A 23,648-nucleotide genomic window follows, 5' to 3' on the forward strand; every position below is an offset into this window, starting at 1 on the left:
CCTGGCTCACAGGGTCACACTCCTGGGCTCTGCAGCCCCCAGTCTGGACCCAGGACCCAGGCTCCCAGCACCTGAGGGCTTCCTAAGGCCTCCCCTGCCCCCTGCCCCCTGCCCTGCCCCACCACTCCCATTCTCCACCTGCTGGCTCCAGGGGCTGACCCTACTCTCCCACTAAGGGGATGAGTACTCGGCTTATGTGGCCTTAGGTTAGGCTAGCAATCTCTAGAGTCTGGGTAGGTGGCCAGGTGCTCTGGGAGTCGGGTATGTCCGGAGTCCGGGTAGGCGGCCAGGTGCTCTGGGAGTCGGGTATGTCCGGAGTCCGGGTAGGCGGCCAGGTGCTCTGGGAGTCGGGTATGTCCGGAGTCCGGGTAGGCGGCCAGGTGCTCTGGGAGTCGGGTATGTCCGGAGTCCGGGTAGGCGGCCAGGTGCTCTGGGAGTCGGGTATGTCCGGAGTCCGGGTAGGCGGCCAGGTGCTCTGGGAGTCGGGTATGTCCGGAGTCCGGGTAGGCGGCCAGGTGCTCTGGGAGTCGGGTATGTCCGGAGTCCGGGTAGGCGGCCAAGTGTTCTGGGAGTCGGGTATGTCCGGAGTCCGGGTAGGCGGCCAGGTGCTCTGGGAGTCGGGTATGTCCGGAGTCCGGGTAGGCGGCCAGGTGCTCTGGGAGTCGGGTATGTCCGGAGTCCGGGTAGGTGGTCAGGTGCTCTGGGAGTCGGGTATGTCCGGAGTCCGGGTAGGTGGCCAGGTGCTCTGGGAGTCGGGTATGTCCGGAGTCCGGGTAGGTGGCCAGGTGCTCTGGGAGTCGGGTATGTCCGGAGTCCGGGTAGGTGGCCAGGTGCTCTGGGAGTCGGGTATGTCCATATTCATAGTCAACCTCCCTCCGTGGTGGAGCCTTTGCTCCTTGAGTCCCAAACCACAGGTTCCTTGAGGGACAGAAGAATTACTATCCAAACAAAGAGGTGGTGAGGGGGCAAACTTTCAGGCAGCCCTCCCCTCCCTGAGGCTCCTTGGAATTGGCTCTGATTTCTTGCCCCCCTTTTCTTTACACCTGCATTGTGGACGCAAATCTGCTGCCTTCTTGTTCCGTCTCAGTGGATGCCAGCTCCTTGCCTCTCCCACAGACGCTGCTCAGTTCCTTATTTACCAATCACCTATCAGGGGTCGGGCACTGTGCTGTGTGCCCTTGGGGCTCAAAAAATAATATATGTTAAAAAAAAAAAAAGAAGATAGCAGGAAAGGAAGAATGAAGGGGGGGGAATCGGAGAGGGAGACAGACCATGAGAGACTATGGACTCTGAGAAACAAACCGAGGGTTCTAGAGGGGAGAAGGGGGCGGGGGGATGGGTTAGCCTGGTGATGGGTATTAAAGAGGGCACGCTCTGCATGGAGCACTGGGTGTTATACACAAACAATGAATCATGGAACACTACATCAAAAACTAATGATGTAATGTATGATGATTAACATAACATAATAAGAAGGAAAAAATAAAAATAAAAATAAAAAGTATAAGACAAATACCCCATCTCAGGACCTCACCTTCAGGGGCTTAGACAAAAAAGCACTTATATGCACACAGATAATAGAGCCGTAAGAACAATGAAGGGAGGCAGGCTTTGTCACCCCACTGATTATTTTAAGCTGGTTATTCTTAAGAAACTGCAGACCTATGAGAAGCTCTGAAAACCCCAGTGGAAGCTACCCTTTTGTAGGAGACACGGACAGGTATAAGGGAACTATCCATTTGTAAGGGCGTCTCCCTAGCTGTACCAGAAGGCGGGGACGATTCAAGCTCTGGAAACTCTTAATCGAGGAAGGCAATGATCTAAATCGGCATAACAGCATTTCCGTCCTCAGTGAACACCAAAGGCCCACCTTCGGGGCCCGGGACTCCCCCCGCCCCATCCCTGGCAGGTTGACAACTAGCTGGCCAGTCTTCCCAGCCTGAGATCGGGTACTTTCTGCAGATGAGGGCTCTCAGGGAAGTCCCTGCAACTCCAAGGCATGTGAGGCCCCAGGCCACACCTGCCTCAGACTCTGAATGCGTCCCAGCCCTGAAGCCACTGTCCCTGGGCTTCCAGCTTGCCAGGGGCTGGCATCAATGGCCTGGGGGACCTCGGCACAGGCGTGGGCAGCAGAGATGAGCCTCGGCCTGGAGGGGACGGCAGGCCACCTCAGGCCCGCCTCACAGCTGGGCTGAGGAGTGAGCGGTACGTCCACCCGAAAACACCAGGGCCGAGAGAAATCGGCTGCTCTAAGACCAGTGGCGCCCCATGCCCCCCACCCCACGCCCCGGGACGCAGGGCCACTCACAATGTTCATGAGGGTGAGGACGTAGTTCTGCACGTGCTCCTTGCCATGGAAGCGCACCACCGAGTCGTCCACCACCAGCAGCACCTCGATGCTGTAGCTGCCCGCCTTCACATGCCGCCGCTTCCGCTCCCCGTCGCCCAGCTGCTCCCCCACCAGGCCCAGCAGGTTGGGGAGGTCGCCCAGGCCAAAGGCTGCCAACCAGGATGGGAAGAGAGACAGAGGTCAGACCCACAGGAGAGGCTGTGGCTTGGACGCTGCCCACCAGCCCCCCTCTGCCCCATCACGTGGGCTCTTTTCCTGCCTCTGGAAGCCAACTTAGCATGCGGGTTCGTTCCACACCACTGAATTCGGAGGCACAAGCCCTTTGCCAGGCACCAGGCCATGGCGGAGTCTTTGAGGCGATGAATAGCAGAGAAGGGGCATCTGGCTGGGAGTCGCAAGCCTAGGTCCCAGTTCCCACTCAGCGCTATCTCCCCATGTGCCCTAGCCCAGCCCATTCACCCCTGCCAGCCTCCCCCTCCCCTCCTGTGACTCGGAGATGAACCATCCTTGATCTCTTACCCAGGAGCTGGCTATAAAAATCAAAGGTGGCAGTGGGTGGAAACCTCTCAATAAAGGGAAAAAATCATGGTGTTACTGCAGTCCTGCTATGCAGGAACCCCCGGAGTATGTTCCCCCAAATCCCCTCCCCATCACCGCCAGCAACCCAATATGTCACCACCGCTGCTTTGCCTTTTTGGCAAAATGCAAAAATATTTATTTAACTAGGATTCATGAACTTGTATGATGTAATCTAGGACTTGTCAAAATTTTCTGTAGAGGACCAGATAGTAGTTTTAGCTTTTTGAGTCATACAGTGTCTGTCTCAGCGATTCAGTTTGGCATACAAGTGGCCATAGACAATATATGAGCAACAAGTATGTCTGTCTCCATAAAACTTAAAATCCAAAAGCACGTGGTGGGCCTTAGTTTGCTGAACCCCAATCGAATCGAATCCAATCCAATCCTTACAACTCTCAGGTTCCTGTCCCCAATATACAGGTCAACAAACTGAGGTCCAGAGTAGCTTGTCCAGGTCTGTCCAAATCAAGAGAGCAGGCTTGGAAACATCACCATTGGTGCTGCTCCCGAGAAACGTAGCCCCCAAAGCAGTTATCAGTCATCTACACCCTAGTCTCAAGAGACTGGAGCAACATTTGTTGGGGCAGTGGAGTTAAGGGTTCCTGAGGACGCTGTGGGAAAAACGAATGAAGGGGAGCAAAATTTGCCACCCCAAAATATGTCTCTGTGGCACGAGGATTATTTTAGACTGACTATTTTTAAGAAACGGCAGACATAAAAAGCTCTAGAAATTGTGTAGGAGTGAGCCTTTTCTAAGGGACGTTTCTCATGTAGAAGGAAAACCTCCATTTGTAAGGGTGTCTCCCTGTCTGTACCAGGAAAAGGATGACTCTAAATCTCGGCAAACTCTTATCAATAAAGAAGGAAATGACTTAAATCCACATAACCTTCCCCTTGTTTACTGTGCTTTTCTTGGTAACCTCCCATAACTCACTCCCCCCCACCCACCGACGTCTTCTTTTGTCTTCAGCTGGAGATGTTAAGGTGGTAGCTTGGACCATTCGGGGGAGGTACTCAGTTTCCCTGGGCCTCTTCCATGTACACAGGAGGTACCCATGTAGTTAAACTTGTTTGTTTTATTCTTGCTAATCTTTTATTACAGTGTGCCTCAGCCAAGAAGCTGGAAGAGTAAAGGGAAAATTATTTTTCCTCCCCGACACTAAGAAAGCAGGATAGAAGCCTGGGGGTCTCTTGAGAAGGCTTCCAGTCTTAACATTTCATGATTTCCCCACCATCCTACCCTGAAGTTCTGATACTTGTACCGTTGGTTTCTAAGAATATCCAGTTATGTGGGAATCTCCCAAAGAGCAGGACAAGAGCTAAGGATAGAAAAATGCCACCAAAGCGTGCCCAGCATGTATCAAGGGGTGTGGCTACAGGAGGGGCACAAACTGACTAGGGGAGTGGACAGTGGGTGTGGGATGAAGGCCCCCGGCCCTTCAGCCCACAGCCTGCCCCAGGTGACAGAGAAGGAACCAGAAGGTTAACAGTATGATAACCTCAAGGCCTACAGGAAGACTGACTAGGGAAGGCTGCCACAACGGAGACCCAAACCAGGACTGGGGGGTTGACAGAAGTTTCTGGAGGACGGGACATCTAAGCTGGGCCAGACAGGAAACAGGAGACAAGCTGCTGGAGCACGGGGAACAGAGGGAAGTGCATCGGCAAAATCCACTGTGAGCAAGTGGGGCGTGACACCAGCCACGGTGTGGGTGACCGTCATGGAGGATTCCACGGGTACCTCAGCAGAGACCCAAGTTCTGTCTCTCGGCTCTATCGACATGGATACTTCAGGAACTGAAATCTGAGGACAGGGCAGCAGGGAACCATGGGACTCTGCTACTGTCTCTTTTTATCATCCCTCCGGTTAGTGGCCCGCAAGCACCAAGGAAGGAAAGCACTAGACTAAAGGGTTGGAAAAACGTGTGCCCCTTGGCCCACTGGGGAAAGCAGAAACGTGTGGCCAGCCCTCCGAGTGACGCACAGGCTGGTGAGCGGGGCTCAGGCCGCTGTCACCCTCACTCGACCTGGCGCCCGAGCCCAGTGGTGAGTACAGCAGCCCAGAGACAAATGCCTGGGAGAGAGGAGGGAGAAGCCCCAGGAGGGGAGGAGAGGGGGCAAGCAGTCTCTCCATGGAGCAAGGAGACTAAGTGACAGTCACTCCCAACACATGAGCAGGACCCGAAGGTTTACCAACAGCAAGTGAAATGTGCAGTTTGACCCCTTACAGTTCTCCCAGCCAGGTATGTCAAAGGGAGGCTCAGAGAGGTTACCTGACTCATCCCAGGTCACACAGCAGGTTAATGGCCAAAGCCCAGAAATGCAAACCCAGGGCTCCCACTCTCCCATGATCATGCCCTCTCAGGGCCCACCCAGGTTTTCCTCTCGGCAAAAAGAACGAGGGGCCGTGGGGAGGACCTGCTGATATCACCACCACAGGCCCTGGAGAGGTGCCCCCCACACCCTCTTGCATCTCTCATCCTTTGGGCCAGACATAGGTAACCTACCGAGCGGGTAGGGTGGGGGCAGCAGGCCCCTGGGAGCTTTTCCAGGAGCCCACCCAAGAAGCCCCATGAGAATGTGAAATGGTGCAGCTGCTTTGAAAACCAGTTTGACAGTCACCCAAAAAGTTAAATACAGTGTAACCACAGGACCGAGCAATTCCACTCCGAGTCCTATACCCAAAAGAATTGAAAACATACGTCCACACAAAACCTCATACATGAACGTTCATAGTGGCGTTAACATCATAACCAGAAAATGGAAACAACCCAAATGTCCATCAACAGATGAAGAGATAAACAAAACGTGGTCTGTTCATGCAACTGGAATATCACCCTGCCGTGCACAGGAATGAGGGACTGACACGTGCTACACACGGATGGACCTCACAGGCTAAGCGACAGAAGCCGGTCACAAAAGGCCACATGTTGCGTGATTCCCTTTACACGAGACGTCCAGAACAGGCACAGAGAGAGAACATAGATGAGTGGCTGCCCAGGGGCTGGGGAGGGGGGAAAGAGGAGAGGTCATTAATTCATGGGTACAGGGCTCTTTGTGGGAGCGACAGAAATGTTCTGGAATCAGATAGTGGTGATGGTTGCACAACATTGTAAACACAGTAAAAACCCACTGAACTGTATACTTGGAAATCATTAAAATGGTGGATTTTATCTCAAGTTAAAATAAGCAGCAGCCCAGAGCCCAGCCTGGCTGGCTGCGCCTGAAGGGACAAGCTGCCCTCACGTCCAACAGCCCTGGCCCCCAGCCAGAGAGCTGGAACTCTGGCCACAGGGCGGTGGGAAGGGGTTATAGAGAGCGGGGCCGTGGGGTGAGGAGGGAGAGGGCAGCATTCAGAGCGTGGCAGTGTCCAGGCCACAGCCCCTGAGGCCAAGCAGGGTCCACAGGGCAGTCTCTGAGGGGCTGGGAGGGGGCCAGCCACACCTGGAGGTCCAGCCAGGGGAATTTCTACCTCCAGACTCCAAAGTGTAGTGTGTTATGTATGAGTGGGTGAGTGTGGGAGGTGTGTGAGTGTGCATGTGTGTGTGTTACGCATGAGTGGGTGAGTCTTTGGGGACACGCATGCCCTCTTCAGGAAGCAGTCGTCAAAGACCATACCCTGCGTGCCAGGAAGAGTCCCCTCCACCTCCAAATTCATCGGTGCATGTCAGATACTTCTACCATGGAGCCCTGGGGGCTGAAGCCCCTCCACAGGCCACAGCTCAGCTAGAAAATCAATCTGATGGGTCTTCTGAGGCCTCCTCGCCTTCCTTGAGGAAAGCCATCCCCTGTGGGGTAGCGGAACTCATGTGAAGGAACAAAGATCGTGAAGACGTGGTATCTGTCCTCCAGGAAGCCCCCCCAGCCTATCTGGGACAAGAAGACGGTCCCAGGAGAAATCCAGAGGGCTTAGGGATCCAGGAGAGGGGACCCCTGAGCTGGGCTGACAATTGGGCAGCACGGGACATGGGGGCAGACAGAGATGGAGGAAGGTGCTCAGGCTGAGGCAGATTTCTCAAAAGCCCATTTATTGGCAGCTAAGCAGGCTCTGACCGCCTGGCCTCGGCCTCTGAGGCATTTCCCTGGGTGCTAAGAGGTAAACCCACAGACGTGAGGTGAAACCTTTCAACTTAATCGAGAATGATAAATGAAGACAGGCACACGCAGAAATGCTAATATACCCGCTGGGCTCAGACCCACCAGTGGTCTTAAAATAACAGTGTCACAGGTTTCCAAGAAAGCCTTCCACTGCCGCTTGTCTAAGGAGGGCCACAGGTGGGCCCAGGGCATGGCATCACCCACAGGCCCAGGACTCCCCTGATGACGGGGAGCCCCACCAGCCTTCCTGGGCCTGAGGGCCAACCCTGTTGAGCTCAGTGGTCTGGGCTTCCCAGCCACTGACTATGATGGCAAGCAATGTGGCTGGTTCCAGGCCCACGGCCGTGGGTCTCCCCAAAAGGGGAGATTATGGTCTTTTGTTCAGAACTGCCCTCAAATAAAATGGAGCCCAGTGAGACTTGTCTTTCTTCCCAGCCACAGTAGAGGGCATGGTGCTGTCCCAGGCTGCCCCTGAAATCTATCCCAGCCCCCCCACCCCCGACTCCAGGCCTGCAGAGCCCTCCACCACCCAGCTCGGCCTCTCCTGTGAGCCACACTGGGAGAGCAGCTGGAGCTTCAAAGGAGGCACTGTATGTGGGGACAACTGGTTTCCAGCATTCCTTCCCGCTCTGCCCCACCCCCCAGGGCCACGGCAGGAGGCTGTGGTCCGATCACGGCCAGATTCCACCCAAGGCCTCCTCATGTCCTCTTGGCCAAAGGGGCTTCATGACAAAGCTAAGTTGGACAGTGCATCTGGCCATGGGCCTGGGACCAGTACACGCTGCATCCCCCGCTTCAGTCACACAAGCACGGGTCCTGAGTACGTGCAGGCTGCCGTGCAGACCGCCAGGCTGCTCTCAGGGGCTCTCGCCCTAACCTGGCAGTGGCTACCCTAATAACAATACCGGAGTAAGAGCAGTCATTTATCAAACACCTGCTACGTGCCAAGCTCCACGCTGGGATTTTTATGCACACAATTGGGAATACACGCAACCTGAGAGAGCCACAATCACCCCCACTTTACAGATTAGAAAATGAGCTTCAGAGATGTTAAGTAACTTGGTTAGGTTAGCCGACAGTGTTGGACGTAGGATTTAAAAATGGTCTGTTGGACACAAAGCTGACCCCAATGCCCAGATACCTGGCAGTCCCCTCTACGAGTGCCCTAAGACCTTCCTTCCTGTGGCTCCCAAGGGCTGAGTTGATTTTCAGGGGGGAAGAGCTAACTGCAGCCATTGCACCTTCCGCTAGGCAGGGAAATCACCTTCCGAAGCAACGGAGAGCCTCGCAGAAACCTCTGGAGTCCCTGGGGCCACCGTTCAGGGGGCTCGAGTCGCTCACCTGGCCCCCTGACTCCAGCCAGCTGTAGTAGCCCCTAAACCCCACTGGGGTTTCTCTGCTGGTATACGTGCTCCAGCCCCACTTTACAGATGAGAAGACTGAGGCCAGGGCTCTAGAGGTCAAGGTCAGAAGTGACCTAAAAACACCCCAGGTCCAGGCAGAGGCGGAGCTCAGGGACCTGCCCAGTGCCTACCTTCATTGTGAAGGTCCCCGCCGGGCTGGGCCCCCTCCTGCCGGACGGCCTCCCGACGGTACAGCACATGCGTCCTCCCGTGGGCCTCCTGCTTCTGCTGCCCCCATTCCAGGGGCTCTATGAAGTAGTCGCTGCTGTCCGTGCGGATGAGGCCCGCCTGAACCAGGCCCACGGCAAGCCGAAGGAGCAAAGGGGGGAGAGAAGAAGCGTGAATACACAGCACAGAACAGGCGAGCATTTGTGAACGCAAATGTGTATGACCACCCGTGTGCAGACCCTTCTTCGGGGGTGGGGAGGTGGGAACGGGTGGGAGGATGCCGAGCGGCGGGGGGGGGGCGGGGGGGTGCCCATTTCAAGCAAAGCAGATCCACTTTTCCTGTGCTGTGCCCTCATGGGGTTCCACCTAACATTTCATTTAAACAAAGGGTTCCAGGACTTCGAGGGGGGAGGGGGAGGCTGGAAAGCCTTTGCCACAAATACACCCCCCTTCCCCCCTCCCAGAGCACAGAATTCCAACCCCAAAGCACTGTCCTGAAGATCTGCCTTTACCTACAGGGCAGACAAGGGGGGAAATGCCCACTGAGGCATTTAAATTATTTCAGATTTAAAGCATGTGTGTGCCTACACCCGGGACAGCAGCTAACGTTCGCCGACAACGAAAGAGCCCGAGTAGGGCACCGGAATGCGTGCTCTGTTTTTATTCTAATTTTTCGCCTGCATCAAAATATGTCTGTAAAAATAATCAGGTGTTGGCCTTGGAAATAAAAACATTAAAAATATAACCTAGGCCAAGGTCGGCAAGTGTGTTATTAGCCCCCAGTGAAGGCAATAATCACAGGGGCCAACAAGACACACAACTCGATGTGTTGAGCTGCGCAAGCTCACACCCTACCCCCCCCACCCCACCCCAGCGCCAGGCCTAGAAAGCAGTCAGACCAGACCACCCACCACAGTGCCTGGAAAACAGTAGGCAGTCCTAAAGGAATATATATTTGTTGACTTCCTTCACTCATTCAACAAGTACCTATTGAGTGCCTACTGTATACCAGCACCACTCCAGAAACTGGGAATGCAGCTGTGAACACCGGGCAGCGCGTGAGGGAACCATTCTTATCAAACTATCAGACCTTCTCCACTTGAATAGGAGCCCCCTCCTTTTAAAGCAGCCGTGACTTCACGCAACCAAACGCCACCAATTTCCCCACCGCAGCCTGTTCTGAGACAAGGTCCTCTAAGACCTACTGAGCACATGAGTCGGCCACTACCAATCCTCTTCCCGCCAAAGCTACTGCAACTCCTCAAATTCTGGCATTGCCTGCCCCATGTGGCCACCAGATCTCAGAGACTCACACGAGGGATGCAGGCTCTGGAATGATCTGCACAGCATCCGGCTGGGCTGCAAGGCCCTGCTGTCCGGTTCACCCCTCCTGTCCACAATCACGGACCTTTCAAGATCGCCATGCCTGCCCCAGTCTGAAGCTTCAATCCCTCAACGACCTCCCTACTCAGGCGAAGGCTTCACTTTTGATTGGATGCCTCTAGCAACATAGAGCTCCCTCCTTCAAGATCTAACCTATTCTGTGCAGGGACACTGGTCAGGTTTTAGTGAGCTGAAACACACTTCCCTACAACTCTATTCTTTGTGAACAGTCCTCTTATCACTGACAGTAACAATGCTATCTGCCACTTATATTTACATATATTATTTCATCTTTACAACAGCTTTATAAGACAGATGCAAACACTAGACCCATTTCACAGATAAGGAAACAGGCTCCGAATGGTTAAGAAACAGTCACCCAGCAAGTAAGTGACAGCACAGGCCTCTCCCCAGGGAAGAGTTAGTGAACCTCTATTTCCCTCTCCCGGTTAACTGGAGAGGGCAAACACCCAAGCCCTGTAATATACAACCTGGGAAATAAGTTTCAAACCTCTCTGTGACTGTGGATTCCACCTTGACCCCCCCAGGGGTCAAGGACAGAACTTGCCAGCAATGTTCCTGGTCCATTTTGGGCATTGCGTCTGGCCTTGATAGGCAGTTCTTATCCAGGCTGGGGCGTCCCCTCAGCCTCTGAGGCCCTCCTCCTGGAGAGGGCATGGGTGGGCAAGGTCAGTCACCAGATCAGAGGTAGACTGGGCAGGTCCCTCCCCCATGGCCCTCGGATTCCCCATCCGCACCGTGAGAGGGTTGGCGGACTCTCTCCAGCTCTGCCCCGGCCAGGAAACCGGGCACTGCTTGGGGCAGACAGACTGGCAACAGGAACGTTCTGGCTCTCTGCCTCCCTGCCAAATTACTCCCGTTTCTCAATTTATGAGATGTTTATATTTCTGAAAAGTGGTGGCTAATTTTAAAGAACTCAAATCCAAATCAAATTTCTGTACAAGACGTCCAGAAAAGGCGGAATGTAAGTTGCTAGAAAATAAATGTTGGCCCTATCTGTTTTCCCTCAGACCTTCTTCTCGTGGAAACAGTAACTCAGTGGAAATAGATACCAGAAAGGTTCTTCGTGCAACACAAACAACAGCAAACAGCTGGTTATATCCAGTTGAGCCACATACTATGCAGGCCCTCAGGCCATTTCTCCAAATGGACGCTCTCCAAAGCGCAGGCCTGGCTACCAGCAGCCTGGCTCCAGACCCCTTTCCTATGGCTGCTACTGAGGGGCCTTTCCTGGGAGATGAGTGGCCGAGGGGGACCTGTATGACATCTCCAATATGGCCGGTGACATCATGTCAGTTGCAAAGGTAGTGCCTTCTGCTGTGTCTTTATCCAGAGGCCTCCAGGCCATACTGGGGGGCGGGGTCCCAGATTTTTCAGCCCAGCTTCCCTGCAGGGGAAGCCCCCAGGTCCAGAGGGTAAGTCCGGGGCGCCTGAAGGAGATGGGGCCATGTGGTGTGGGGGAGGTAGGCACTGGCTTATCCTTGTCTCCTGTTGTACGTCATAATTTTTTTTTAAAGATTTTATTTATTTATTCATGAGAGACAGAGGGAGAGAGAGAGAGAGAGAGAGAAGCAGAGGGAGAAGCAGGCTCCCAAGGAGCAGGGAGCCTGATGTGGGACTCGATCCCAGGACCCTGGGATCATGACCTGAGCCGAAGGCAGATGCTTAACCATCTGAGCCACCCAGGCGCCCGTTGTACGTCATAATTGAGCAAGTTTGGCAGATCACTGGTAGCTGTCTACCATCAGGATGAGGTCCCACATATCTCAGGAGATAACTGAAGCCACGTTATTTTAGAATTAGTATGTATGGGTACATGTGTATATTTAAACGTGTTTATTCTGAAATTGCAAGGACTTGCACATAAACTGTGAGGCAAGGGTAGAATAAGCCAACACTTCTCCAGGAAGAGACCCCCAAAGACTGAAATATGTGTCCGTGGGGGTGCCGAAGTCTGGGCTGAGACAGGAAAGCACTCTGTCTGTGTGAGGTCAAGTGCAGAGACAGTGAGCCGGGACAGAGCCTGGGGCCCAGGCACAGGTGGGGGGCTGAGTGCTGAGAGGACAGCCGCACGCCCTCCTTCTAGCAAAGCGTAATCCAGAGGCCCCTTGCTACGCCCTCAGATTCACTAACCTTTGCAGAATGCCCAGGAGGACCTATTTCAAGATGGCAGCTCCAGTGAAGCCAGGTGAAGGGTAAGCCAGGTCCCCTCCTTCTTCTCCCTCCAAGATGAGCCTATGCGGGGCCTCCCCAGAGAAGAAAGAAGTAGAGCAGGCCTCTGACCCAACCAACCATCCCGCCACCTCCCAAGGAGAGCACATTGAAATCCCATTACCAAGGTTTTACTGCCACCTGTGCCAACTCGGGTTCTAGGCTTCCAGCAAATCCAGCTGAAAACCGTTCCATGGTAGGAAATGAAAGAAAGCCGAGCAAGGGGAGGCTGGGGTGATGTACACAACTGGGAGTGGCAAGAGAACCTGAAATGGCTTCCCTCAGGGCCGCCCCCAGCCCAGCAACCTGCTTCTGGCCTCGGCCTAGACGGCGTCTCTGGTCGGAACTCAGGGACCCCCACTGCAGGTGTCTGCTTCCCTCCCACCACCGTCCTGCTCCCCGAACTGCCGCACTCTGGCTCCAGCTGTTACCAAGCATCATGAAGACCGCCAGTGCGTGCCCTCACTGCTTCATCACTGTCTATAACCCCCATCACCACCACCCGCCCCCGCCAAGTCCTCACCTCCCTTCCTGCCACCTTGGGCTTCTCAGTCTAGATGCATAAGAATTCTGTGAACACCCACAGCTCTGTCCCTGCCTTTCCCTCCTTTCCACTGTCCCAGGAAAGCTTCCGCCCTGGTCCAACCCACCCGGTTACCCTCTCCAGGTCTGCATACCAATGCAGAGCCGGTCTCGCTTGGAATCAGCGGCCCCAACTCTCATGTGAGCACGATGCCGGCTGGGGATTCTGCTGCATCTCCCTGTTACGTCTGCATCCCAGCTCTCCCGATGGCTGAGACTCCTAACACTGTCCCCACCTCCTCTCTTGTTTTCAAGGAGAAAACAGGCACCTTCAGGCGGGCTCTCCCCTGCCCTGCCACCATCCTATGAACTCCCCTGGCTGTGCCCATCCTCACCTCCCGCTCGCCTCCCTCTCCCCCTCCAGAAGTCAGCTCCTGTAATTAGTGCCCCTCCTTCCAGCATCACCCTGCTCACCCTCTCTTCGATCATTCTTGCTGGCACGCTCATGCCCTCAGGGATCGCCTTTCTGGGAAACTACCACCACCCCAGTCCTGGCAGGCTACTGCCAGAGTCTCTGCTCCCCTCCACACTGGACATGGCCGGAGGGAAGGTAAAGTGATGCAGTCACTCTGGACAACAGTCTAGCAGCTCCACAAAATACTAAACGGTGACCACAGGACCCCACAATTCCACTCCTTGGTACACACCCCAGGGAAACGATGACGAATGTCCACACAAAAACTTGCACACGGACGCTCACTGCAGCCCTACTCCTGGTGACCGAGAAGGAGAAACCACCCAAATGCCCACCAACAGATGAATAGATGAATAAAAAAAAACAGAACGAAGAACTGATGTAGGCTAAAACACAGATGAATCTCGAAAACATCCTGCCAAGTGAAAGAAGCCAGTCACAAAAGACCATATAGTATACAATCCCATCCATAGGAAATATCCAGAATAGAGAAGTCTATAGACACAGAAAGATGAGTAGTGGCCAAGGGCTGGGGCAATGGGTTGGGGGGGCGGGGCGCGGCGGTGACCACAAAAGGGCACAGGGCTTCCTTCTGAGATAGTGAAAATATCCTCAAATTGAATGTGGTGATAATTACCCAACTCTATGCATATCACAAAAATTCACCGCACTGCACACTTTAAATTAGGTGAACCGCATGCTACGTGAACTGTATCTCAATAAAGCTGTTAAAAAAAAAAAAGCATGACACACACGTACGGAAATGAGAGATGACCCACATGCGTGCAAACAGGGCCAGGCGCGCACGGCGAGGCCACACAACGCAACGGTGCCCGCACGCATGCCGGCCAACAGCAGACACGTAGGCACGGAGACAGCATCGTGCACGAGCCGCGCGGGGCGCCCGTGACCACGGAAGCATGAGTCAGCACGGCTGGGACCAAGGCCCGCGGACGCTGCAATTCCCTGTAATTCAAACCCGCTGTGGAAGCCCCAGGCCGCGGGAGCTCGGCGGCAAGCTGCGCCGCCAAGGCCTGGGCCCCCGCCAAGGCAAGTCTGAAAGCCGATTCTTCCCGAGCAGCCGCTCCGGGGACAGGCGGGAGGAAGGAGCCCCAGAGGCTGCAGAGAGCTGCCCGGATCGTCCTCAGCTGGCGTGCCCTGCCCTGCCCGCCCCACACGGGCCGAAGGAGAACTCCCAGAACAGGCCGGAGTCTCGGAAGAAGCCCCAGGAAGCCCACCGCCTCCACCAGCTGGAGGTAGTTATCTGGGACAACCGCTGCCCGCCCCCCTTCCCAGGGCCATGACCTCTGCAGGCCCCACACCCTGGGAGGTGCTGGGTGATAGGCTTCCCAGTGCATCTGCAGCAGGAATCCCTCTCGGGGGAGAAGCGACATGGTAGGTATGGTGGGTAAATGCCACGAGCCAGCATCCCCAGGTGCTGTCACTCTCGCACTGTGTCGTCCTGGACAAGTGACTCCGACACCCCTGTGTCTCTGGATTATACCGGCGCCGATTCTTGGGCCTGCTCTGAGGAACGTACACAGCGGCTAGAATGGTCTTAGGCTCACAGCGAGGGCAGTGCCAGTGTTCCCATTTGCTGCCAGGATTACCATCACCCTCATTCACAGTGTGCCTCGGAGTCCCCGTGGCTCAGGAAGGGAGCCTATGGCTTTCAAGTGCTGGGAGCAGCATCCTAGAACCACAGGGTGGTGAGCCTCTAACTCCCGGTGCCACCGAGACCTGGCTTTGCCTCGCTCAGATCCCTGCCCGTACACGGGAGGAAATCCCTGAGGGAAAAGATACCATGGGTTGAGCATCCTTAAGGGAGAAAGTCCTTGTCAAGAAGAAGAGGCTGCGCCGGGTCAGGGTAATTTTTAAAGACGACAAAGGACACACCAAAGGTTGGTGGGAACGCACCCAGCTGCTAGGGAGCTCTGGGGGGCGAAACTGCGGCAACTTCCTTCTCTTTAAACTTTGAGGTGTTTTCTGACTTTTCTACGATTGCCCATCTGAAAAGGAAAGTCGATTCTGCACAGAATGCCCGCCTACTGCAATGAGCGAGGCATCATTATTTTAAGAGGCATTTTTAAACAAAGTTTAAAAAAAGGAAGCCAACCCCATGAAGCCCTCCTTTTCTGTCCCCCAACTTCCCAGCAAGTGGTGTAGAGGCTGCACCTGGGAGCCAGGCCCTCCCCAAGCCTCAGAGTCCCCATGTGAAACCAAAGGGTTACTGGCAGGATGGACTGAAGTCATGACGCACAAAGGCCCTTCCCGGGGCGCGGCCCACGGCAGGGCGGCAGGCTCTTCCGTTCTGTCCTTCTCTGGCCTGGCTCTCCGGGCACCCCCGACCTGACCCCAACTTTTCCATCAAACACACAGTAGACTTTTCCAGGAGGCCACAGCAGTGGGTGTCAACGCTAGATGCCCATTTAGATCACCAGAGACATTTGCAGAATTACTGGTGCCGAGCCCACGCCCCAGACCAACGGATCAAATCTCAAATCGGGCATCAGGAGGTTCTCTGAGCCGCCCAGGTGATTCTCCTGTGCTGCCGGGGCTGGGAACCACTGATCTAGACTCCGGAGGTTTCCCGACAATGGAATGTTGAAGGGTCATCAGAGTTCCACAGAGTAGTATCAGCTGTGGTCGTTCGACCAGAATCTGTTTGTCGTAATGCAGGAAATGGGCAAGACAGACAAGGAAGGAGAGGACAATGAGAAAGGGCCCTGAACGAGGGGGGAGGGTGCTGGGCAGGCGGTGTGGGCAGGCCGCATTTCTGCACACCCTGTGCCTGGGCTGGGCCTGACCAAGGACGGTCCACACCACATCTATTTGTGCCTTAGGCACCGTCTGAGAACCTAACCACCTCCCTCCCTCCAGGGGTGACTCCACTGGGAGTGAAGAATAGTTCACCAACATTGCCCTGAGCTGGGTGAGTCAGGGAGGGGCTGTGATCTGCTGGGTGGCCGGTGGCAAGTCAGTGATGTCACAGCCACCCAAGCTGGGGAGGCCACGGTGCGGAGGGTGAGAACAAATAGTGGCAGTGCCTCTACGATGACGATGATGGGGATGATTGATTCTGTCCTCCGGCACCGTGGAGAGCAGTTGCTTAGGTCTTCAAAAGCTTGGTAAATATTTTTAAAGGAAGGGTGCTCACTTTTCATGACCCCGCCCCCCAGCAGTAGAGGTCCCAGCCCAGGGGCAGGGCAGGGCCTCACACCTGCAGGTGCTCAGAGACTCCCCTTCTGCAGCAAACCCCCACCCTGGAGCCCAGCCAGAGTTCAGGGCAGAGCTTGCCAGGCTAGCAGCCACCCCCACTTTCCATTCCCTGTGCCCAGGAGCCACGTGGCTCTGAAGTGTCCCCCTCTATCACCACCATGGCCCGCCAAGCTCGGGCTGGGAGCACTACTTGGCCCCCTGCTTGGCCCTGAGTCTTGGCGGTAGCAGTAGCTTCGGGACAAGGAGACAGGAAGCAGCTTTCAAATGCCAGGAGGCAGTGTGGCTGCCAGGCCCTGAGCTGAGGAGGGGCTCCCTGCACCGCGGCCCTGCAGTCGGAGCCCCACAGCTCAGAAGAAAGGCAGCTGACCATGGGGCGGCTCCAGGAAGAGGTGAGCCAGTCCCGCCCAGAACTGAGGGCCAGCCCCCCCCCACCCCCCGCCCGCCGCAGGTCACTTGTCCCAGCCAGACCTCCCCTCTGGTCCATCTGAAATCACCCTGGCCCAGAGGGGTGCCGACTTGGTTTTAAGCCATGATTCCCCCACATGAGGTCATGCATGTAAAATGTTTACCACCGAGTCTGACATACAGCAGGTCCGCAGCGAGTGATAAATGAGGGATGTGGTGGTGGCAGGGAAGGTTCCCTATGCAAGGCGGATAAGCATGGGGGGGTAGAAGGAGTCACTGGGATTCCCGTGCAGGGCCCAGCTCCAGCCACGAGTGGTCCCCGACCACACATGCGCTCCGGCCATCACCGCCCTCAGTGGAGAGGAATCCAGATTAGCTGGGGCAGGTTGCTGTCCTTACTCATGACCTGGGCTTGGCACCATGAATGAGCATGTTTTCCAGATTTCTCAGAACTCTGACACGTCACCAAACCCTGTCTGGGCTAAACCCTGTCAATTAACTAGCAACACAAATGCTCACTCACATCCCAGCGGCTTGGGCCACTCAGCAGGTACCCAAGTCCCTACACCTCTGCAATTGCGCTTCTCCTAAACCTCTGTCTGCTACGGTTCCTCTAGTCGTGCACTCATCCACGGGCTACGTACTGAGCAGGCCCCGTTCTAGGTGCTGGGGACATGGCCCCCAACCCCCCCTCACCTCGAGCCAGCACGCTACGGAGCAGTGAGACAGGCAATCAACAAGTAAAACCATGGACTACCAAATGGAAGGAGCCGTGGGGAAAACGTAGGCAGAGGAGAGAAGCGGGATCTGAAATTTTAAAGAACGGAGTCAGGGAAGAGGTTACTCAGAAGGTGACATTTGAGCAACAGCTTGAGGGAGATGAGGGGACAGCATCTGGGGAGGACGGCCCCGAAGGAGGGCAATCAGGGGAGCACTGAGGGAAGGGGCAGAGGAGGTCCCAGGAGGACAGGGAGGCGGGACCACAGCCCTAAGCCTGCTCGGCTCCCCCCGACGGGAGCGTCGCGGAAGGGCTGGGAATGAACAAGACTGCCCTGGCCGCCCTTGGTGGTGGACGACAGGGGCATGGATGGAGGCAGGGAGATCGGTTAGAGAGGCCACAACCGTCACCCCAGACAGCGGTGGTGTCTGGACTGCCCCCCGACTTGTTTTTCCTGTCAAGCCCTGTTTGTTTCCCTTTTGGAATTATTTACACTAAAAGTCCACCCCCCACCCCGACTGCAGCCGCATGGGCCCTGTTCCACACCTGGAACCGCACGTGTCCACGCGGGCCTCCGCACCTCTGTGGCTGCCGTGAGCTCTGCCAGGAACGCCCCTCCAGCCCAACTCAGATGTCACCCCATCATGGCTCCCTCCTCCGTGCCCCCAGCGGCTTGTGGCCATGCTCTGTTCCCACCCAGGGGATATTCCTATCTATTCCTCTTTGAAATGTGAGCTTCAGGTGCACGAGTACTGAGCCACACCAGGGGGCCAAAGGGGGTTTGGAACAAAACCCCCTTCAATAAGCATCCTTGGGCCCAAGCCTCCTTAACGAACTCCCTTGGGCATTATGGCCCTTCATGAGAGATCCGCTCCCCCATACAATGTGGCCACGGCTGAGGGGGCAGCATGTTTTACCCAGAGTCTCCCCACCTAGAGACGATGAATTATGAGGTGACAAAGCACCAAGCACTCAATGCACCCAGGCCGGCGGCTTGTCGGGCTACAGAACACAAGGCCTCTTTGGGCTGGAGGAGCTCATTCAGACTGTGGGCTCCTGCCAGCCTCCAGGGGCGGAAATGAACCTCTGCTGTGGGGCGGGGAGGCTGGGGGGTAAGGGCATTTTCTGGACAGATCAGAGGTATAAATATTTGGTTGGCTTAAAAGCAAAGGCTGACAATAGGTTTCAGGCAATCCATTGGGAACAGGGTTTGCATTCAGACCAACTGTGGCCAGACAAACGCTCCCACATTCAAACGCTTCTCTGAAAAGGGGCCTGTTCTACCGGCCCCTCAGCCGTGTTAGGGAAAGCAGAAGAAAAGGAGACTGCAGGGTGTCTGATAACCCTCTGACAAGTACTGTGTTGTGAAACGGCAACCCACTGCCCTCCCGAATTTTGAAAATGGATAAACCAGTGGCAATGCTGACTTAGGGCCGAGGGACACCAGAAGGTTCTGTTCCACCTTCAGATCCTGCTAACCGGGCAGCTGACACCGTGTCTTCTTAGTTGGCTTCCCAGTTTTCGGGGAAACAAGAACATGCAGAAGTTGAGCATCCTGCCCTCGCAGTGGGACCCAGGCCCGAGGACTTGCCAGGACGTGTCCCAGCGGGCAACCACCAGACCAACTGCTTCAGCATTTAGGCTCTGAAGCCGTTGCCAATGGCTGCTGCACCTCCGGCCGGCACAGGGCTTACAACCTGAGTCACTGTCGACATTTACTCGGTCCTTGTCCACTGACTCGGGAGAGGCTGAGTGGGATCGTAGGGGAGCACTGGACGGGGAGTCAGGGGTCCTGACAGTTGCTCTGTGACCCTGGGTGACTCTTTTCCCCTCCCTGAGCCTCAGCTTTCCTCGTCTGGAAAACTAAGAGGGGACCAAGAGGCCCTGAAAGCCTCCTCCGGACACAGCTGTCTGTACTCAGGCCAAAATCAGGGTCATCTGGGCAAATGACGCTGAGCTGAACTCATCGCTGGAGGTTTTCATAACACAAGGATTATTTGTGCTCATAGGAAACTCGGCTGCCAGAGCTGAGGCAGCCCGCAAAGATTACTGTTACTGTCGTCCAAGTCATTGTTGTTGTTTCCCAGGCTCTGAAGTCAGGGCAAGGCCTACCTGCTGAAAATGGAATGCCAGGCCCGGCAGATGGCTTGGAAACATCCCACGGCACAAATGCCCTGGGTCCCCTCCAAAAGCCCCTGCCCCCGGGCCTCTGCCCCTCTGAGTATGGGAGACAGAGGGAAGGCAAGCGCGGCCCCCACCACACTCAGCAGCCCAGAGACTGCCCTCCCTCCAGCCAGCCTGAGGATGCCGGTGAAGGAAAATAAAACCAGCCCCCACACCAGCCCTCACTGGCTCTGCTCAGAAGGAGCAGCAGTGAGGTGATGTCTGGCTTTTATTCCATATCATAAGTAAGTTATTAATCCTGGGCAGACAGCACGGCCCAGCCGTGGGGAGACTAGGGAGGTGAAACTCTGCAAGACCAGACCACCTTGAGGACCAGAAAACTACCCGGGACCCAGACCCTGCACGTCCGCTCAGACAGAGAGAGGCCCTGATGGGACAGGACCTTCTGGGAAGAAAGAAGAGCACCGGAACAAGGTGACCAGAGGTCTGGAAACAAACCTGTGGATCCTGCCTCAGTTTCCATATTTATTCCAAGAGATCAATGATCATGATAAAGCTATTTATTGCTCACGCGGGCCTCCGCACCTCTGTGGCTGCCGTGCTGGATGGCAGCATGCTGGATTTCTAATGAATAAAACTATGGCAACATGCTGGATTTCTAATGAATAAAACTACAAGGTAGGACACCCACTCTACAGATGTGGAAGCTGAGGTTCAGAGGGGTCAAGTGACTTGCCCAGAGTCAGTGTGGGACAACGCCTGCAAAGCTGGCTGCAGTCCTCCTGGCCCTGTCCACACGCCTCTTTGCAGTGAGACTCTGCCGTCCCCTGCTCTCGGAAAATCTAGTCTGGCCTGGTGGCTCCCTTTGACCCACAGAATGCACCGAAGCAACGTCAGGCAACTTGCCAGACTAGGCCTGAAGAGGTCCTGCCGCTTCTGCCCGCACTCTCCTGGAGCGTCCCCTGACACAGCCGTGCCAGAGGCCTGTCCTGCCCCGTGGACACAGAGAGCGGGGCTGCCTGACCAGCGCTGACGCCGGATGTGGGAATGAGGCCCGCTCGGGCCTGCCAGGCCAGCCCACCCTGCAGCTGCGTGCAGCCACAGGGGAGCCCAGGAGCAACCAGCAGAGGAAGTGCCCGGCCAACCTACAGTGGTGAGGAAGAACGTGTGGTCACAGTAAGCAGGTCCGTTTTAGGCCAGTTTGTCACACAGCCGTGGGTAACTGGTCCAGCCCTTTGGTTTCCCCACGTGGTATCTCCCCCCAGCAACACCCGGGCTGCCCGCCTCCTGGGATGTGGCTGAGGTCCAGGCACCCGCATGCTGAGCACTGCCTCTGCCCCCGCGGCCCCCAGGCCCTCACGGCCCACACCCAGGAAGGGCCACTTCCCAGCTGGAGACCCGCAGTCAGCCTGGTGAGGCGTTCCCTCTCCCTCCAAAGAGACAATTTCCTGTTTTCACTCCACAAACATCAATTCTAAAGAGCAGACCCAGGGCTTTCCCCAGAAGAGCAGGCATGGTAAAGCAGGTGGGACCTTCGGACGGGGCATGAGCTCTGGAAACAAAAGAGGAGGGGGCTGCAGAGAGCAGGCAGGCAGACAGGCCTCAGCTCACACACCCACTCAGGCCCCCGGGGCGCGGCTGCGAGGACCATACGCTGGGGACGCAGACTCGGGGGACAGCGTGCCATCGCGGACCGGCACGTCTGCCAGGGCCGAGGAGATGCAAACATAAGCTTTATGCCACCTTGGAAGCAAATCCTCCACCTTCCCTCACCGGGTCAGCTCACCCAGCAGCCACCGAAACCCCACCCCGAGGCAGGCCCTGTGCTAGGGTCCGAAGGACGCACAGGTGACTAAGCTCAGACCCCACCCTTTGCGAACCCAGTGGGACTGTTCTGATGAGAATGCAAACCGGGCGGGGAGCAGGGTGCAGCCTGAGAAAAACTAACAGGCCTGGTGGGGTCAAGACGGGGATGGACTCTGGCTGCCCAGCTGAAAGCCCAGGGACCCCTCTGGTGGGGGTGGGGGGGAGGTTGTCAAGCAGATTAATGAGATGCTCTTGACTTCCTCTTCTTTCCCACCACCCAGCCCCTCAGACCCAGCAGTTTCAACCCGTAAGCTCACACCATTCCATAGCAACCGCTGAAGCAACGCAGGTACTGTGCTAATGAGCCCCTTGCACGCAGGACAAGTCTGTGAAGTGACCTCTACTCTGATCCCCACTTCACAGATGAGGAAACCGAGGCACCGAGAGGCCCAGTAATTGTCCAAGGCCACACAGCACGTAAAAGCCGAGGCTGGGGTATCAACCCAGGTGATCTGGTTGCAGATCCCCTCACAAACTGCCCTGCTGGCGATCCGAGGCCTCGAGCTAATTGTCCTACTGTGCTGGGCCCACACACCGTCATAACCAAATAGAACACTTAAAAATCGTCACTGCTAATTTCTCCTTCAAATACTCAAAGACCTTGCAAAGCCAGGCCGGCACTCCCTTTAAACAGGGCACAGTCCCACCTCCCCTACTCTACCGGGCCCTTTCCCTCCTCCTGTGACTCCCCGCTCCTGGAGGCACCTCAAGTCTCGGCCTCCTGTGCTGCACGAGCCCCAGCCTATGCTCCGCACTTAGACAAATGAAAAGATGTAAGCCAGTCCCCGGTTTCTGGGAACCAGGTGGCTGAGATGGGGGGATGTATCAAGCCGAGGGAAAGGGAAAGCATTGTGGGAGGTGTGAACAGCCTGAGCCAAGGTGGGGGGCTGCGGAGCAAGGTGCAAACGCATCAGCTCGGCTGGGGTGGGGGTCTGCAGAGCAGAAGCCACTCTCCAGGCTGGGGACGCAGCAGGAACAAGGAGGTGAGGCCAGAACGCCTCTGTCCCTCCCAGGGTTGTCAGCACACCTGTGTGAGAGCAGGCGGCCCCCAGGCCACGATGTACAGAGACAAGCCAGCTGGGTGGCCGGAGGAGGGTACCTCTGGAACTCTAGGTCTCACACTCCACATCCCCAGGGCAGAGGTGGACAGCAGGGCAGAGCCGGGGGCTTCCCACAGAGCTGCCGGGTCAGCCTACCCCCTCCCCCCACCCGCCAGCAAGGAGCAGTCCCCGTGGCAAGAACAGGTGCTGACAGGAACACCAGTGAGCCACAGGCTAATCTGTGGCACGGATATCAGCATCTTACACCAATAGGAATGTAACTCCAGCTTACAAACCTTCTATGGCTCCCTATGGCCAGAGGGGCAAGTCTAAGCTCCACAGGGAGGCAGAGATTTTCCAAACGACATTTTCACTGCTCCCCCTCTCCCACGGAGGGCTGGGATGATATACCCTCTCCTGAATCCTGGGAAGACACAGGATTTCCTTCCCTGCAGACTGCCTACAGTTTCTACCTCTTGGCTTTGAGAACTCTTATTGTGGCTTTAAAATGTGGCCCAAATGTCCTCTCCCTCGGAAGCCTTCCCTGTCCCTGAGCACCGCTCCTTCGCAATATTCACCTCCAGGCCACCCACCGAGGGCATTCTGCTTCCCTGCATCCCCACAAAACACTGAAGTTCAGTGCAGTCTGCCTTGTTCCACTCCGCCCACTGCGCACATCTGCCTTCTCTTCCAGCTGTGGGCTTCTGGAGAGGGAGACAGGGTTGAGTTTCATCCCTGCACCCGCAGGAGCTGGACAAGGGCCGGGCTCTGGGCAGGGGCCCACGAATTGTTAACAGAGGGCTCCCCTGAGCCTCTCGGTAGTCCTTTCCGGGAGGGCATGTGGGGTTATCTCAGATGGGTCATGATGCTCACACTTCCACGCGTTGAGCAAGTGCCAATCGGCTGATCGTACAGAGAAGATTGCCAAAGCAGGGGGGAAGGCAGGGCTTGGCCTGCCCGGGGACCAGAGATGGCCTCAGACCCGCCCCAGAGAGCACCACTAATCTACATACTCTTGCAATACAACAGGCTCTAACCATATCTGCACTGTTTTTCCACTATTCGT

General features: G+C 55.9%; 1 protein-coding gene across 1 annotated transcript in view; it reads right to left on the reverse strand.

Moving 5' to 3' along the window:
- ADAMTS14 (ADAM metallopeptidase with thrombospondin type 1 motif 14) overlaps positions 1-23,648 on the reverse strand; it is a 73,465-nt gene that overhangs the window by 42,323 nt on the left and 7,494 nt on the right. Inside the window, exons 3-4 of the mRNA XM_028109523.2 lie at positions 8,562-8,718; positions 2,309-2,499 (exon numbers count right to left, since the gene is read on the reverse strand). Of these exons, the coding sequence (XP_027965324.1) occupies positions 2,309-2,499; positions 8,562-8,718 (348 nt within the window). The remainder of the gene's footprint in view (positions 1-2,308; positions 2,500-8,561; positions 8,719-23,648) is intronic.

Source organism: Eumetopias jubatus, unplaced genomic scaffold (genome assembly GCF_037043125.1).
Source record: "Eumetopias jubatus isolate StellerSeaLion01/CBP00866 unplaced genomic scaffold, mEumJub1_p1.0 scaffold_17, whole genome shotgun sequence".
Taxonomy (NCBI): Eukaryota; Metazoa; Chordata; class Mammalia; order Carnivora; family Otariidae; genus Eumetopias; species Eumetopias jubatus.